General features: G+C 24.2%; 4 protein-coding genes across 7 annotated transcripts; 2 read left to right on the top strand and 2 right to left on the bottom strand.

Annotated features, from left to right (window-relative positions):
- Nucleotide 1: 1 nt before the first annotated feature.
- LOC122712605 (kinase suppressor of Ras 2) lies at nucleotides 2–4,788 on the bottom strand. Its single transcript, XM_043932371.1, has 16 exons — nucleotides 4,475–4,788; nucleotides 3,864–4,007; nucleotides 3,602–3,749; nucleotides 3,229–3,492; nucleotides 2,969–3,122; nucleotides 2,704–2,885; nucleotides 2,363–2,626; nucleotides 2,141–2,280; nucleotides 1,938–2,061; nucleotides 1,639–1,847; nucleotides 1,404–1,580; nucleotides 936–1,121; nucleotides 739–872; nucleotides 502–639; nucleotides 296–425; nucleotides 2–177 (listed from the first exon to the last, which is right to left on the bottom strand). Exons 1-16 carry the CDS (start codon nucleotides 4,625–4,627, stop codon nucleotides 4–6), a joined length of 2,721 nt encoding a protein of 906 aa, XP_043788306.1. The 5' UTR covers nucleotides 4,628–4,788; the 3' UTR covers nucleotides 2–3.
- A 480-nt stretch (nucleotides 4,789–5,268) lies between these two features.
- Nucleotides 5,269–10,323, top strand: LOC122712729 (ankyrin repeat domain-containing protein 13D). Of its 4 annotated transcripts, none has more exons than XM_043932565.1 (14): nucleotides 5,269–5,539; nucleotides 6,368–6,503; nucleotides 6,578–6,702; nucleotides 6,985–7,030; nucleotides 7,109–7,252; nucleotides 7,391–7,462; nucleotides 7,907–8,087; nucleotides 8,157–8,382; nucleotides 8,458–8,586; nucleotides 8,683–8,833; nucleotides 8,909–9,070; nucleotides 9,228–9,328; nucleotides 9,423–9,511; nucleotides 9,896–10,323. In XM_043932565.1, the coding sequence occupies exons 1-14, from the start codon at nucleotides 5,441–5,443 to the stop codon at nucleotides 10,131–10,133; spliced, it is 1,899 nt and encodes a 632-aa protein (XP_043788500.1). In that variant the 5' UTR covers nucleotides 5,269–5,440; the 3' UTR covers nucleotides 10,134–10,323. The 4 variants fall into 4 exon arrangements, with proteins under 4 accessions (XP_043788500.1, XP_043788499.1, XP_043788502.1 ...); XM_043932564.1 differs by having other exon boundaries at nucleotides 9,225–9,328; XM_043932567.1 differs by lacking the exon at nucleotides 7,391–7,462.
- An 886-nt stretch (nucleotides 10,324–11,209) lies between these two features.
- LOC122712730 (protein lin-37 homolog) lies at nucleotides 11,210–13,212 on the bottom strand. Its single transcript, XM_043932569.1, has 7 exons — nucleotides 13,158–13,212; nucleotides 12,982–13,060; nucleotides 12,742–12,880; nucleotides 12,453–12,671; nucleotides 11,766–11,949; nucleotides 11,511–11,659; nucleotides 11,210–11,386 (listed from the first exon to the last, which is right to left on the bottom strand). Exons 2-7 carry the CDS (start codon nucleotides 13,058–13,060, stop codon nucleotides 11,365–11,367), a joined length of 792 nt encoding a protein of 263 aa, XP_043788504.1. The 5' UTR covers nucleotides 13,158–13,212; the 3' UTR covers nucleotides 11,210–11,364.
- Nucleotides 13,213–13,498: 286 nt separating this feature from the next.
- On the top strand, nucleotides 13,499–15,979 carry LOC122712667 (multiple inositol polyphosphate phosphatase 1-like). The gene is made up of 9 exons (XM_043932475.1): nucleotides 13,499–13,537; nucleotides 14,032–14,225; nucleotides 14,308–14,618; nucleotides 14,680–14,805; nucleotides 14,875–15,019; nucleotides 15,097–15,197; nucleotides 15,276–15,385; nucleotides 15,461–15,655; nucleotides 15,745–15,979. Exons 2-9 carry the CDS (start codon nucleotides 14,054–14,056, stop codon nucleotides 15,911–15,913), a joined length of 1,329 nt encoding a protein of 442 aa, XP_043788410.1. The 5' UTR covers nucleotides 13,499–13,537; nucleotides 14,032–14,053; the 3' UTR covers nucleotides 15,914–15,979.
- The last annotated feature ends 1,607 nt before the right edge of the window (nucleotides 15,980–17,586 follow it).

The following is a 17,586-nucleotide window of genomic DNA, read 5'->3' as shown; positions in this document are numbered from 1 at the left end:
TATTCAAAACACGGATTCTGCAGAACGAGAAAGATGTATAGGATGGGAAGGACTACGTGCTAACCTTTTGCGAGGCAACTTTTCTAAACAATTTTGTAATTTTGCAATTGTAGTTAACAATTTTGCAAAATCGGGCCGATTTTCTGCGTGGTATGACCAGCAAAGCATTAAGATGTCCTAGAAATATGTAAAAAAATTAATAAAAAAAATTATAATTAATTAAAATTATTTTGTAAAAAATTAAAAAATAAATTTAATTAAAATTTGTAAAATAATTTTTTATTATACTTTGTACCTTTACATCACGAGAAGCTTGTAAATTAGCTAAAGTTTGTTTCATTCCTTTGCCAACTTGCCATATAATTGCTTCAGGAGGTTGTCCTTTAAATGGCCATTCTCCACATAAAAGTTCATACCATACAGTTCTATAATAATTTTTTAATAAGTTTGATTAAAAGATCTCTTAAAATTATATTTTATATTATTTTTTTTTACACTAACCCGAACGCATAAACGTCAGAAGCTTCAGTAAAAGGTAATTCTTCCTGATCCCGATTTTGTTGAGGTCTCAATCGTCGAACAATTTCAGGAGCTAAATAACATAACCAGCCAGGTGGTATACTCAATGCATTTCCTTTTCTGTTTATAAATAAAAGCAATAAATATAAAATCATAATTATATTTTATCAAATATAACTAAATATAATAAATATAATATAATAAACAAAATATATTTACCTATTTCCATAACAAAGTTTTGTAACACTAAATAAACCGAAATCCGTAATTACAACTTTTCCGCTTTCTAAAAATATGTTTTTACTTTTGAGATCTTTATGAATTATACCACGAGCATGAAGATATCCCATTCCCTAAAATAAATCATATTAAAATGTATTAAAATGTCGAAAGTTATATTTTTCATAAAAATATACCTGAGAAATCTGTTGAGCGATGATAGTGGTTTTATTTATATTAAATTTATCTTTACGTAAATGAATATGAGTGTAGAGAGTCATTCCTTTACTCATACTAGTCACTATCGCCAAGCGTGGAGGTTTCATGCAAGCTCCCATGAATAAAACTAGATTTTCGTGTCTAGTTTTTCGGAATGTAGCCACCTATAAATTTAAATATAATTTCAATAATATGAATGTAAATTAATTTCAACAATACAATAATTTCAAATTATCTTATGCAATATTTTTCAATATTCATAATTATATTATATTAACAATTATTTATAAAATAAAAATATTTATATGCAAAATAAATAAATAAATAATTAAACTATATTATAAATATACATTTCAAATATATTCAAATTTGAGAGTAACTTATTATATCTTCAAATATACTATTAATTATATGAAATATTATAATATATATTTATTTATATATACCTCCAATTTGAATGCTTCCAATATTTTGTCATCATCTAAATAATAGTCCATATTTAAGACTTTAATAGCAACATTACCATGCCAATAACCTCTGTACACTGTACCAAATCTTCCAGTACCAATGGGTTCTCCAATTTTTAATTCATCATAAGGAATGTCCCATTCTCGCATAGATAACTATAATATTAAATTAATTTAAATATAATAATAATATCGTAAACATAAAATTACGTACACTATTTTGTCGAGGCCAACGACTATCTCCTGGTTCTCCATCAGAAACTTGAGAATCTTGTGAATCAACTCTAACAGGTGTTCGTTCAGAATCTGTGCTAACACTACCAGATCCTGAAACGCTCACCGTTCTTTCACTATCACTTGACATAGTTGTACCTTCGAGTTGATGAGTCTCTAATGTAACACCTTTCTCATTGAGCACAACATCTAAAAATTTAAAAGTAGAATATTATGAATTTCAATATCATTGTATGAATTTCATATTCATTGTAGTGAAATATATTACAAAAAAATTACCTGGAAAATGGAACTGTTGTTTGGCAGGTGCTTGTAGAGTTTGGCTAGTATTGGCAGGTAGCAAAGCTGGACTAGAAGGCGTTGAGCTGTTGCAGCTCGAGGTATTTGAACTAGAATCCGCGCTCTAAAAAAACAATATAATTAATAATGTACAGTTAATTTTTAATGTGAAAAACAAAAAATTAAAATCACAATTAACATACCTGAAAAGGTATATTCATAGAAGAATGTGGATGCGATCGTTTTCGATCCCTTCGATTTAAAGAGCTTAATAAATTTGAATTATGATGATTAGGAGATGTTATACCAGGTTTGTTTAATATTGGAGAAACATTTACCATACCTAAAAAATTTTAGTTTTAATATTTTTATAAAAACAAATTATAAACTGATAAAATTAGATGTAAACAATTTTATGTACATACCATCACCTTGTACAGTTCTTTTAAACTCATCAAAGAGTTCTTGAGGTAGGCCACAAGACGGTGGTACTTTGGATTCGCAATCTCGATGACATTTATATTTACATTCTTTGCATTTCAAACCAGTGCCTATAAACATTTGTTTATCGCAATAATCGCATGTTGTCATCATCTTAAACGTTTTGGTAAAACGGTGAGCAATTATATGGCCCATTCCTCGGGTTACAGTCGGAGTACGCGGTGACTTTGGCACTTGGAGACTTGTTACTATTAAAAATTCTGATTAAATTTTTCATATTTATACGAAATAATATAAAATTTTAAAAATAATATATTATATTTACCTGTTCCCTTAAAACTGTTATCATCACTTTCTGCACTAGAATAAGGTGGTGACTTAACAGGACTATTACTATTTAATAAAAGATTTTCCCCTGTAATGTCTGCATTACTACTGCAAGATCCTGTTTCTGTAGGTAAACGATTTCTTCGTCCTACAGAACTGACAGGGTCCATATTTCCACAACTATGAAAATAATAAAAAAATATTTAATATTAATATTAATTTTCTATTTAAAAAAATCATTATAATAAAAATTAAATTATTACCTTGAAGCTGTATCTCCATTTTCAAGACGATTTGCTAATTGTGATTCATGAGATTTTGACTTAGTTAAAGGAAACACTTCTGGTTGTGATATTGTATTCTGTAAACCTATTTGATGTTTTTTATAAGGAGGAGGAGTTGTTGGAACTTTAATTCCTGTTTTGAAAAAGTAAAATTTTACACATTATATTAAATATAACTATTTCACATTATAATAATAAATTTATAGAAAAAATAGAAAATATTTCTATGTATCATTTACCACGTCCTGGCCTTTGCAAAAGAGGAGTGGAAGGTGGACTAGTTGAAGATAAAGATGTAATGGAAGAAGCTTGTGCTAATATATCACTGTTAAGATTGTTGTTATTATTATGATATGGAATGCTGTCTTCTGAAGGAACAGAACATCTTGTTGTACGGGATCTTGCTGGCCTAGGAGATGCTCCTGTACGTAAATGGTGTCTATCCCAAGAATCCCAATATAAATTCATATCACTGTTATCCATATCTCCTTTTAGGAGAACATCTGAATAAAGAATTATAGTATATAATATATACATATATAAAATTATATGTTACAATTCAATATATTTTTACAATAATAATGATATCAAATACTGTAAATAAATTATTACCCATATATCGACGAAGATTGCGCAATGCTCTACATAATCTACGTAGTTCTTCTTCATGTTTAACATTATTTTCTCCCAACATACTACCTAATTCATGCTCAGATTTCTCTTTAAGAGCTTCAAGTGAATTAGCTTTTGAACAAATCATCTAAAATTTATTAAAATAATATTATATAATAAATTTATTAATAGAAATATAAAATTTTAATAATTATTTAATATAATATAATTAAAATATAAAGAAACTCATATTTATTCATACCTGAATAGATTCTTGAGTAAGACCTACTACTCTTAACCATTGCTGCAAAGATGGATATTGTTTCATCTCTGGAGGTAATGATTCTTCTAAAGCCAATTTGGCTTTGGTTACAAGTTGCTTTGAATATAATTTAATAAGTTTTCCCTAAAATAAATAAAAAGTCCAATCTATTATTTTTTATCATCAAATTAAGTTATTTTATTTAAATTATATAATTACTTAAAAATATATCTTAATTATTAATACTTAAATCACAAATTAAAAATATTTTTCTCATTAGGATCATCAATAAAATTTATTTGAAAAATCAAACTAATTTTACTAATATTTTAAAAATATTTTATAATTAATGATATAAGCTATAATTTTTTGAATTTTATTGAAATATTAAATGAATAGTAAATAAGTATTTTGAAAATAAAAAAAGATATCAAAATATTAAGAAAGATAAATTATAAACACATAAACACAAATTTCAAGTTAATAAAGAAATATATTTGCAACTTGTTGACAACCACAAAGCAATCCTTCACGAGGTCAAGGCGATCATTTGAAGATAGTAAAGGAAAAAATAAGAAAGGATCTAAAGAATTGCGCGCTCTTCAAGGTACCTCGAGCGTTCGAATTTCCTGTTGAGTGAGTTCTGCACTGGTTGAACATTGGGTCCTCAAGCCTTCGAGTCGTTCAGCAGAGATGTCAATCATGGATTGAACGACATCTAAGGCTCGACGGATTTCTTGTTCAGCATCTTCACTGTCCGCCATCCCGTGTCACGATGACGGCCTCTTGTTTCGTTCTACACGAGACTAACTCCTATTTCACAGGCATAATTTCGCTTGCCCGAGGCTCCTATCGGTCACGGTTTTATTACTGACTCTTCGTGTAACCAAACCACTTATCAACATTGACAACCATTTTGGCCGCCTATCGGTGACGTCAATCGGTGCCCGACAATCCAGGATCTCAGTGCGTTTATTTGAACGATATTCGCGTTCACAAAATCGCTCTTCTTGATTACCTTTCTATTCTATCAATAATATTTTTAGTTTATTTAATGTTATATTTATAAAATTTACTATTTAATATTTTTTTTTATATTTGTCATTCTAAAATATATTATTTTTCTTCTTTCAGTATTGAAATCTTTTTAATAGAGGAATTAATAATTTTATTATTATTTAATTATGTGTATTATAATAGAAAATATTAATAATTTTATTTCACTGAATAAGAAATATGCATTGAATGTATTTAAGGCTGTTTCAAAATAAAGCTAAAATATATTAGTTTGGAAACGTTTATTTGATATATATATATATATATCAAATATATATATATATATATAACTATATATAAGCGCCACTTGCAACATTTTTTCGTTGGCTTGGTGCATTCAATATGATAATCGCGGTTTCTTATCTAGCTTTCTTGTCGTTTCAATGAATGATCAAAATCATTCGTTGCTTATTCTTTTCAGTGTCATGTATTTGTTAGACGAAATTTTATGTTGTGCCTTCAAGTTGTGGAACTTACAATAATTGTTGGTGTTGTGTTAACATTAACGAGACTTTATAGAAATGGTGAATATAGACACAATACAAAAAAATTATCCGCTGCATTGGCTTGTATGGAATAACAATTATGTAGAACTCGAAGAGGAATTATCTACAAAGCTGGTTGGTAAAAAAAAAAAAAAAAAAAAATTAGGAAAAAAAGGAAAAAAAAAAGAAAAATGTTGATTACTAAGTAAACTATACTTGTGATTAAACCAATGGTGACAATAAAAATATGCGAATTGACAATATTCATCAATTGTTTTTTTTTTCTATAAAATATATATATATATGTGACAGATGACAATTTATATTTTATGTTAGACATAACTGTAGTTCGTAATTACAATAAAGAAAAATATACATATACACATGATAAAAATATCTTTGTTAATATTAAAAAAATTGTGTATTATTAGTGTATAAATTTAATTTTTTTTTCAATTATATGTTTGATAATATTAGCATTACATAATAAATAAATCATTAATTTTTAAATTATGGAAATTAATTATATATTATTATTATTGATTTAAGAAAATCATTTGATATTGTCAGAATCTAATGAATGAAGCCTTGCATGAGTTAGAAACCATAAATGTTCATCAACTTGGAACTTTTGATATTATGTGTTTAATATATCATTGATGAATTTGATAAAGCTTATAAGAAGTCTATTATGTTAATTATTAATATTGACAATACTTAATATCATTGAGAAAAAAGAAAGAAAAATGTTTTTTAATATTAATGTTAATATTCATATATATATTTAAGTATGTATATTTTAAGTATTATATTTAAGTATGTATATGTATATTTTAAGATTCAAATATATTCAAATATACAATATATTTAAAATATTTTAATAATATATAATATTTTATAATATATAATATTTTATTTATATTTGTAAGTATTAAGTAAATAATAATAATTTATTTTCTATAGCATAATATTGAAAAACTTGATAATAGAGGAAGAACACCATTGATGTTAGCTGTGACTTTGGGTCACATTGAATCTGTTGGAGTATTATTGCAACATGAAGCTAATGTTAATACAGAAAATACTCAAGGATGGACTGGTACTAATCATAATTTTATTTAATAAAATATCAAATTAATTAATATTATAATTTTAATTTTATTATTATTATAGTGGTACAAGAGGCAGTTGGTACAGGAAATCCTGAATTAATACAAATGGTGTTAGCACATAGAGATTATCAAAGATATTGTAATCGGGTAGCTGGTATTCCAGAATTGCTTCATAAACTTAAACAAGTGAGTTTATATAAAAGTTTATATAAATATTTTTTATGAGCATTATGAAAATTTTCTAGCATTTCCATTAAACAAATATTCATGAATAGAATTTTTTCTTTTTATTTTTTAAATAAGATAATATGAAATATAAATAATAAATCAAAAAGTTCAAAAATATTTATGAAACATTTGTAAAACATTTGATAGATAAAAATCTTGATATCTATAAATTAAAAAAATAATATATATTATTTATAATAATAAAATAATATATATATAAATTAAAAAATATTTTTTCAGGCTCCTGATTTTTATGTAGAAATGAAATGGGAATTTACTAGTTGGGGTAATTATAGATTTTATAACTTTTTCATTGTCTTTAATTATAAATATTAAATTAAATTAATGTTTTATTTATTATTAGTTCCTCTTGCCTCTAGAATATGTCCTAGTGATACTTATAAAGTATATAAACAAGGCAGTAATGTGCGAATTGATACAACTTTATTAGGATTTGATCATACAAAATGGCAACGTGGAAATCGTAGTTATGTTTTCAAAGGACAAAGTGAGTAATTGAATATAATTTTTTGCATGAACATTAATATAAATTTATTTTAATCTTCAGGTTTTTTTTGTGTCTTTTTCTTTTATATTAATAGTAGAGTTTTTTATTTATTCTTTAATTGTATATATTAAATGCAAGCTGCATCACATGTACCTGTGGCAATTAGATGTGAACGGAGTTATGTGTTCAGTATGGTTGGACAAGAGTCAGGTGACAGAATTACTTTTAAAATTAAATTGTCATATGCAGAATTATAGAAAATATAAAAATATAATAAAATATCTCTGTAAAATAGGAAAATTTTCTATTTCTTATTATATACATATTTATTTGTATGTTTCTATTTCTTATAATTTTCTTGTAATTTTATTACTTTTATTATTTTTTAAAAAGCTGATATAATAAATTGAAACTTTAAATGGTAAGTGTAATTGATATTGTAGTAAAAATAATTACTATTAATATGTTATTTATATCTATATGTTTTTTATGAATAATTTAATATAATAACAAATTTGAAAAGTTTTAATTAAAATTGCTGTAATTAATAATAAGAAATTTTAAATTTAAGTAGAAAATTATTTGAATAAATCTTTTTAAATATATTTTTTTATAAATATTATAATTTAATAATAATTAAATTTATTTATACAGATGATGGAGCAACAATGATGGAAGTAGATCACAAAACAAGAAAAGTATATGTCGAGCACATTAAACTCGTAGATATTGATGATATGCAATTAATGGAACCTTCTGAAGAAGGAGTATTAGCTCGACTTACAAATCCAATAGTTACTACATATATAGATACAGATAAAATTAGTTTTGAACGGTAATTGTTCTTCTTTATTATTCCCATTAGTATATATATATTCATTAATAATTATTTATGTTTAATTAGTAATAAAGCTGGTTTATGGGGATGGCGCTCTGATAAAAGTGAAGTAGTTAATGGACATGAGTGTAAAGTGTTTAGTGCATGTAATGTAGAATTAATAACGAAAACTCGATTAGAACATTTATCTGAACCTGATAAGGCACGGGCTCGTGCACCTCGTACACCTCTTCAATCATTTCTTGGTATGGCTGAACAGCAGCAAGAGAACAGTAATAACGCAACTACTAGTGTAATTTTCTTTTCTTATACATTTTTCTATATATATAATGTGCAATAACAAAATTCATTTATCATTCGTTTTTAGGAAGAATATAATAATATTGGAAATCCTTCTAATATAACAGCTGAAGAATATTTTGATCCAGATGTTGATTTAAATGGAAGAGATATAGGTAGACCAAAAGAAGTTAATACAAAAATTCAAAAATTTAAGGTATTATAATGAAACATTATTAGCAATATCTAAAAAATCTAAATCTACTAGTTATGTTTGTATATATAATGAATATAATCAAATATAAAACAATAGGCAACTTTATGGCTTAGTGAACAATATCCATTAAGTCTTCAAGAACAAATTATGCCAATTGTTGATCTTATGGCGATATCTAGTTCACATTTTGCAAAACTAAAGGATTTTATCCAAATGCAACTACCAGCTGGATTTCCTGTTAAAATTGGTTAGCTTTAAATTGTTTTTATTTATTTTTTTTAATATAAATTATAGTTTTTAAGTATTCGAATTTTTTTTATAGAAATTCCTTTATTTCATATATTAAATGCAAGAATAACATTTGGGAATATTTTTGGTATGGACCAAGAAGTACCTCATGTAGGACATTTACAAGAAACTAATAGAATGACTTGTTTAGTTGATGATATTTGTTTTGAAGCGCCAATGGGATATGTAAAACTAGGTAAGTTCAATATTTATTAAACAATATTTATTATAAATTTAAATAAAAATATTCATAATTTATATTTTTATTATTTTGTTCTTAAAGGCATTTATTTATTTGATGAAACTCTTTTATTGTCACAACATTAATATAATTGTAATTATTTATTTAGCAGGTGCTGAAGTTCGAACACAATTTAGTATGGAAGAAGAGGACGATCTATTACAATTTGCTATTCAACAAAGTTTATTAGAAGTTGGAAGTGAACGTGATGAGGTAGAGATATTTAAAATTTTTATATTTTTATATTTTATTAAAAAATATTTTCTTAATAAAAATAAATTCTTATAATTTAATATCATTTATTAAGGTTGATATATGGGAAGCCTTAAGAGCGCAGAAACCATCACGACCTACTACGCCTAATATGACTACTGAAGAAGAAAGGCAGCTACAAAGGTATGAAAATATGGTGTTTATTATTACGAATATTATTTTAGATATTTTGTTTTTATTTTAAAAGTTCTAAAATTTTATTTTGCATGTGTTCTTGCTCAGCAATTAAAATTCAGAAAGGTGGGTGATAGATTGCTATAAATATTAGATGCATAATAAATTAACAATATGTATATATATATGTAAATATTTTTACAGAAAATTCAAGGAATTGTAGCAGATATTAAAAAAAAAATCTAATTTATTTTGATATTTTATTTTTTTTTATATATTACATATTTTTTTAGTACATATTAATGTACATATAGAATATTATTATTAGGAAATTTTTTTTTAATAAGTAATTGCAAATTTTTATCCTTTCTTTCTCTCTCATATGTAAAACAGAGCTATACAGGCAAGTTTGGCGCTTTGTCAAGATAATACTACTGGATGTGCGAGCGGTCGAAATAACACGGATAAAACAAATGACTTAGAAAACAGTGACTCGCTCGAAGATACAGCGGAACAATTAAGACTGGCTTTAAGACTTTCGGAATTACAACAGTTAGAAGAAGAACAGCGTCGATTATTAGAAGAAGAAACGTTTCGACAAGTGTTGGAATTATCTCTTACAGACAAATGAATGTGCAATAGTCACTGCAAATTTGATCAAATTATACTTCCACGACTACATGAAATCTTCCAAAAGCATGACTATTAAACGCGAAATCATTTCCTACAATTCATAAGACGCATTAAATAAACCTGTTGTTTACAACAGTCATTTGTTATAATATATATAAATAGTTAAAATATGTATAATTACACACCATACACACGCGCGCGCGTGTGTATATGTGTATATATATATATATATATATATATATATATATCGAATGGTGGAGATAATATAACATTAACTATGAAAGTAAATAATTTAAATTATGTTATTTATTTCTTAGCTACATTTTATATGAATTAAAAAATTGAATAGTATGGAGAAATACATAGTATATTATGCATAATACTCAGAAGTCTTGAAAATTACAATTGCTCTAATAGAAAAGTCAGAATATTTCTGGCTCTCCAAATTATATTCGAATTAAATGATATTAAATAAATAGAGATAAATTCTTACTGAAAGTATTGTAAGTTACGACTATGTCAATATTTCAAATAAAAAGCTTGTAATTCTCAAGTCTTCGATGATTATCTGTTTTATCCTTTTTCCTAATAATTAGATTCGAATTTTCAAAAATTTCTAGTATCAAAATTTAGGGATATATATCAAGTTAATATTTTATCGAATAATATACTAACAAAACTGCCTATTAATGTTCAGGCAATTAAAACTATTCCAAGTTCCTTTTTATACCCGTGATAAAATAATTGTAAGTAGCATTTCAATTTATTAAAAATAGTAGTGATATAACAAAAATGTATTATTTATTTCTTGTAGTTTATGCATTGTAGATAAGTAATTTTGTTGGAATGTTTAGTACAAATTAAGTATATGAAATAAAAAAAATTATTAATTAATTTATTGTCAGAATACCAATAATTTATCAAGAGACAAATGTAATAATTACATATCATTCTGTAAAAATTTCTATTTCAAAATTGAATTATTACTTAAAACAGAATCTTTTTTATAAATGAAATAATTGGTCATAATGAAATGTAATTGTAGTATAATTGTAGTATATTATTAATATTGTAATAAAAAGGTATATTTCTACAAGTAGTATATAACAAGTATAAGTGTACAAAATAAAATATGTAGAAAAAGTGTGAAAAAAAATATTTATATAACATAAGAAAAAAATTATATTTATTACTAATAGATGATAGTAATTAATTTGTCAGATAATAATTCATTCAAATTCTGATTGTGCCCTGAAAGAAAAAGAAATAATGTTTTTATAATTATAATTACGTTTCATAGTATAAAATATCATTTGAACAATATTTTTGTGTTATTTATATTCGTTCAAATAATTTGAAGATATTTAATATGTACCTCTTAAATATAGTATTTAATATATTTGCACTTTGTGTGAAACGTTGTTCATTCTTATATGCTTGTTGATACCATTTTTTGCGTACAGCATTCCAATGTACTCTGTGTTCTCTTAATAACATTTCTCGTGATTTTAGAGTTTGTCCGTCCTGGAATATATTATGAATATATATATTTACAAATTTATGATGTATTGGTTAAATCATCTTATAAAAATAGATAAAATAGGAAGATTTATTAACATAAATATCTTACATAATCTAAATTCAATTCCTCTTTTTCTCTAATTATTGGTGAGGGTATACGATTTCTAGGTATAGCTTCTTCACAAGGTAATGGAGGTGGCAAATAATAAACATCACGAACTTCTCCATTACTATCTAATATATTATTACTTATATTAACTTCATTTAATATCTCTGGACTTGGACTACGTATTCTAAACAAAAAAGTACACAATTTTTTTTCATATTATTTTTTTTATCTTAAAATATATATAATAAATCATTAAAATAATTTCTTCTACAACATAATTAATGCTTATAATTAATACTTATAATTATGTTAAAATTAGCATTAACTTTGTATTGGCATATTCTTTCTATTAAATACATATAGTAACACAATAATTTATATTATATAAAAATTTTTTTAAAAATTCATTATAAATATTTATTTTTAAGATATATAATTAAATGTTCAAATAAAAATTATATTTTATATAACTTTTATATTTTTAATTATTTTGCAATATAATAATAAAAATTAATTACTTATTAAGGTAATCAAAAAATTTTATATGCCATTATAGAATTAACACATATGAAACAATATTAAAATTGAATATTAATAAAACTGTTATATATATATATAAAATGAATATATATAAAAATGAATAATATTTGAATATTTATAATTTTTTTATTGTTTTTTATTACTTACTTCGGAACAAGATTAGGATTTCTTGGTTGATTTGCCATCCATGCTCTACATATAGGATAAAGTGGTGTATCTTCTTGAAACTGTGCTAAATCAACACTTCTATCAAATAATTTCATTACATAAGTATGATGAAATGCAGTATCCATTTGCACTTGTCTACGACGTCTTACTTTACGTGGTTGTTGAAAACCCATTGATTTTGTTCTATATATGTTATCACTATATAAAAATTCATTATTTAATGATTTATAATAAATACATAAAAGAAATAATGCATATTAAAAATTACATTTTTTTTATTTGATGTTTATAGTCTTGTGTAGAACTCTCTTCACTTGAATCTGCTGATGATCCTGTATCACTATGTTGTAATAATTCTCTGAGAGCTCCTTTTAAACGATCTCTTGCAACAAGTACATCGCTATCTCCTATAGAATAAAATATACTTTATTATTAATTATTACACACATTAATGTAATATTCTATTTATTACTAATGAAATTATGAAATATAAGTAAGTTTTTGTTACCTAATTCATCTTTTATTTCTACCTTTACACGACCGGGTATTGGCACAGGTGGTTGTTGATTGTTTCTTTTTTTTCCCATCTAAATTATAAAACAATTAGCATATTTATATAAATTTTTAATATTCAATAATAATTTTTTAAATTTTTATAATATTATATATTATTTTATTACAAACCTTTCACGTTGATTTTAATTTACTTGTATATTAAATAATATAAATCATATTTCTTTTGGAGATAAAAATTATGTATAATTATTATTACTAAAGAAAGATAAATTATTATTTATTTATTTATTTATTAATATATATGTATCATTGAGAATTTGAAAGAATGAGGTTAGAATATTAAGTATAATTTAAATATATAATTTTGTTTGATATCAATGAAAATTAAGTAATTTTTATTATATTTTCAATTTTATTTTTTATTTTCAATTTTTTCGAATAAAAGTTATATTATGTTAATTAGAACTAATAATTATTATAAAAACACAAATCAAACGATCTCCAATAATTTTATGCATTTAACGAACTCGATAATTTCTTTTTCAGAGGTAAAGTATACTTTATTATCAGTTAATTCAATATATTGATATATTTGTATTAATAATATCATTGATATATTTTAATTTTCAAATTTTTATAACTTTATTCTTATTACATCTTATATTTTTATTTTAATTATTATTTTAGTTTGGTTATATATGTTTTTATAACACGTTTTAAATTTGTTTAAATTTTAAAAAAGATTTATAAGATTATATTGCAACAAAAAATAGAAATATGATTTTAATTGAATTTATTGTTTTATATAAATATATGTTAAAAAAAAAAATAATAAATAATAGGAATAGTTGTATATTTTACAAATTTTTAGAATTTGAAAGTTAAATCATTTTAAATAATCATTTTAAATTTATATAAATTAACTGTTTTTTTAAAATAAATCTTTAAAAAAAGAATTTTCAACATGTGGAAATTTAATTTTTCAATAATATTGAATATTTTAAAGTGAATATAATTTTTATGTATATATAATATATTTTAGATTGTTGAAAACAAATAAAAAGATGCAGTGGTTATTAAATATTCAAATACTTTTAATTATTAATGCAATAAATGTAATATTCACATTTACACATAATTGTGTTTTGCATAATAAAGATTATAGATGTAAACTAGGAACAAAGACACCATATAGATTTATATCAAATAATAATGATTCTCCTCTTGAATATTCAGGTAATATTAAATTGAATATGATTAAAGTATTATTCTTTTTTTATTCTATTAATAACAAACTTTTATCAAAATTAAATTATAGGTTGTATTTCAAAAAAAATATGGTTGCTTTTAAGACATGGTACAAGATATCCTGGTAAAAAATATGCATCATCTATGATTGAGTATTTGCCAAAATTAAAAAAAATTATTCTAGATAACTATAAAGAAAATAAAACAAAATTTACAAAAGAGGAAGCAGTTTTATTTAAAGAATGGAAAATTAATTTTAGCAAAGATAATATCATGAAATTAACAGAAGAAGGTGAAGATGAAATGATCGATATTGGAGAAAGATATCAATCCAGATTTCCTAATCTTATGCCAGAAATATATAATAATCAAACTTATAAGGTAAATAATAATATATATTTTTTATTTTTAATATATTTTCTTAATTAAGAATTAATTTTAGTTTAAATACACTGCTACTCAACGCACAGAAGAAAGTGCTAAAAATTTTGTTATTGGTTTATTTGGAAGATACAATAGTTATCAAGTTCAATATCCAAAAGCAGAACATAAGGATCCTATATTAAGAGTAATTTATAATTATGTAATTTAATAATTATATGATCTTCTATTATATGATGATTTTTTAAGTTTCTAGTTTTATAAACGTTGCGAACGTTGGCGTTCTGAAATTGACAAAAACCCAAATTCGCGCGTAGAAAAAGACAAATTTTTGAAAAGTGAAATTTATAAGAAAATGTTAGATGATGTTTCTACACGTATTGGTTATCAAATTAATCACGGTATGCAGAATATATTGCAATTGATTTTAAAACATGAAAAAAAAATATATCATAAAAAAAAAATATTTATATTTCAGAAAATATATATTTAATGTATTTGATGTGTGGATTTGAAACAGCATGGAATAAAAATTTTGAATCACCATGGTGTAAAGTATTTTCATTGAATGACTTCAAGGTATATTTTTAAATTTGATTTAAATTTATTAAATTTATTGAATTTGTTAACTTTAACTATTAATTGATATTTTATTAGATACTTGAATTTGCTGATGATTTGGAATATTATTGGAATGATGGATATGGCTATAAATTATCTTATGAGCAAGCATGTCCTGCTTTGAGAGATGTTTTTAATTTTTTTGCGTAAGAATAAATTTTCTCCGAAAATTGAAATATTTATGTTAAATATATTATTAAAATTTTATTTTAAATTTATAGGTCAGATGAAAGATTGTTGGTATCGGCGTATTTTACCCATTCAGGCACTATTTTAAAGTTGCTAACTTTATTAGGAGTTGCAAAAGATGATCAACATTTAACACACGATTTATTTTCGTTATATGCTGACGATAGAGCTTGGAGAACTGGGATTATTGATACTTTCGCATCTAATATTGCATTCATTTTATATAAGTAATTATTTACTTATATTTTATATATATAATTTAACTAATTATAATACTGTATTAATTATATATAATATTGTAATTTTTTTATTTTAGTTGTTCTGGAATTTCCAGTGTTCTTTTTATGCATCAGGAAAGACCATTATATTTACCAGGATGTCCTATAAATATACCATGTTCATTGTCCACTATGAAAGCACTTTATCCTGACCAAGAAGAGGAGTGTCAATTTGAAAAGATGTGTTCAATGAAGGAATCATCATAAAATAATGCAGAATTACGAGTTTAATTTTAAAAATTATATTATTACATGTTTTTATAGTTCATTATATTGAAACAAAATAAAATGAGTGAATTGTTTTTTTATTTTACAAAAAAATTAATTCATTACATTTTATGAAATTGTATTTTTATTTGTTTATATTCATTATTGTCTTGTTAGAAAATCTTATAATTGTTTTCTTCAAAAACTTGATAAATCCAAATCGAAATTTTAACGAATTATTAAATGAAAATCGTAATCAAAGAGAATTAAAACTTGTAAAATTAGCGCCACTTTTGAACATCTTTGAGATTAAAATAATGTAAGATAAGCAAATAGTAAGAAAAAAAATAGAGACTAATAGCGCTATCTATTGAGTGATATAGATATCACTTTAATCAGATATCTTTTTAAAAATAGGATAAAGTAGAGTAAGAATTGAGGATTAGCGCCATCTTTTGAATGCTTTTGGTAAGAAATGTCTATTTTATACTCAAAAGATGGCGTTGATTTTCAATTCTTATTCTATTTTTATCCTTTTTTTATTATTTTCTCTTTTCCTTCATTAGTTTCATTTACGACACTCTGAAGATGGCGTTGATTTCCATATTTTTATCTTATCTCTGTCCTCTTACCATCTATTATTATTATCTTTGTTTGACATCATAAAAATATTCGAATATCTCTTTGTTTATTCTACATCATATTTACAATATAATTTTTCTATTTCTTAAAATAAAAATTTCTTATTAGGGAGTATTTTATAATCAGTATCAATATAGTACAGATTCACATATTCGCTATATTGATTCGGGATAGCATGTAAAAATTAATTCAATCTATAATGACGTATTGATTACAATTGATTATGCAATGTAATATTATATTATAGATTTTATTTACATATATCATATAGTTGATAATTCTAATGAATTAATGATACTATCTATATTTGTTAGTATTCAATTTTAATTTTGATGTATGTAAATCGAATTATAATATTGAATTGATCGATGATCAATATATTATTGCACCATATATTAATTTATCAAATTTAATTACGTCTATCGATATTCATCTGAATGTATGTGTATATATATATATATATATCGTTACTTTCGAAATTCAAGTTTTCGAAATTTTTTTTCGCAGTATTGGTATATCAATCGAATAAAATATACAATAAATAATAGAGAACGAGTAAAAATCTTACACGCAGATTCTCAATATTTCACGAAATAATTATTCGGCAATTCGACAGTTTTATTGCCCGATAACAGGATAATATCCTTCCACTTCGGATGCCCGCCCTTATCGTGTCTCGGGCATCGAATCGTGGCACGAATCGTACGCGAGTATAAATCTGACAGTCGTAGGAATCTATGAACAAAAGTGGAGCCACTTACATGCGCGTAAAGTCAAATTTATGGAGGGTGTGGGCATATAAATGCGCGACGTGCCATAAATTTAAATGTTGGACATGGTCGGAGCGAGATGGTGGAACTGGAGAAGAGAGAATGAGAAAGAGAAAGAGAGAGAGAAAGAGAGACGAAAGGAGAGATTTCAGAGTTCTCAAAGGTACTAACGATATTGTTTGGGGCATTCGTGGATTCACACGCGGTGCATCCTCCTCAAATTCTCGAGAGGGAACAACAATTTATTTTGACGAAAATACC

This window comes from Apis laboriosa, unplaced genomic scaffold (genome assembly GCF_014066325.1).
Source record: "Apis laboriosa isolate Shangri-la unplaced genomic scaffold, ASM1406632v1 scaffold204_cov149, whole genome shotgun sequence".
In the NCBI taxonomy this organism is placed as follows: domain Eukaryota; kingdom Metazoa; phylum Arthropoda; class Insecta; order Hymenoptera; family Apidae; genus Apis; species Apis laboriosa.
The sequence above is the reverse complement of the archived record's forward strand: the minus strand, read 5'-3'. Positions and strand labels throughout refer to the sequence as shown.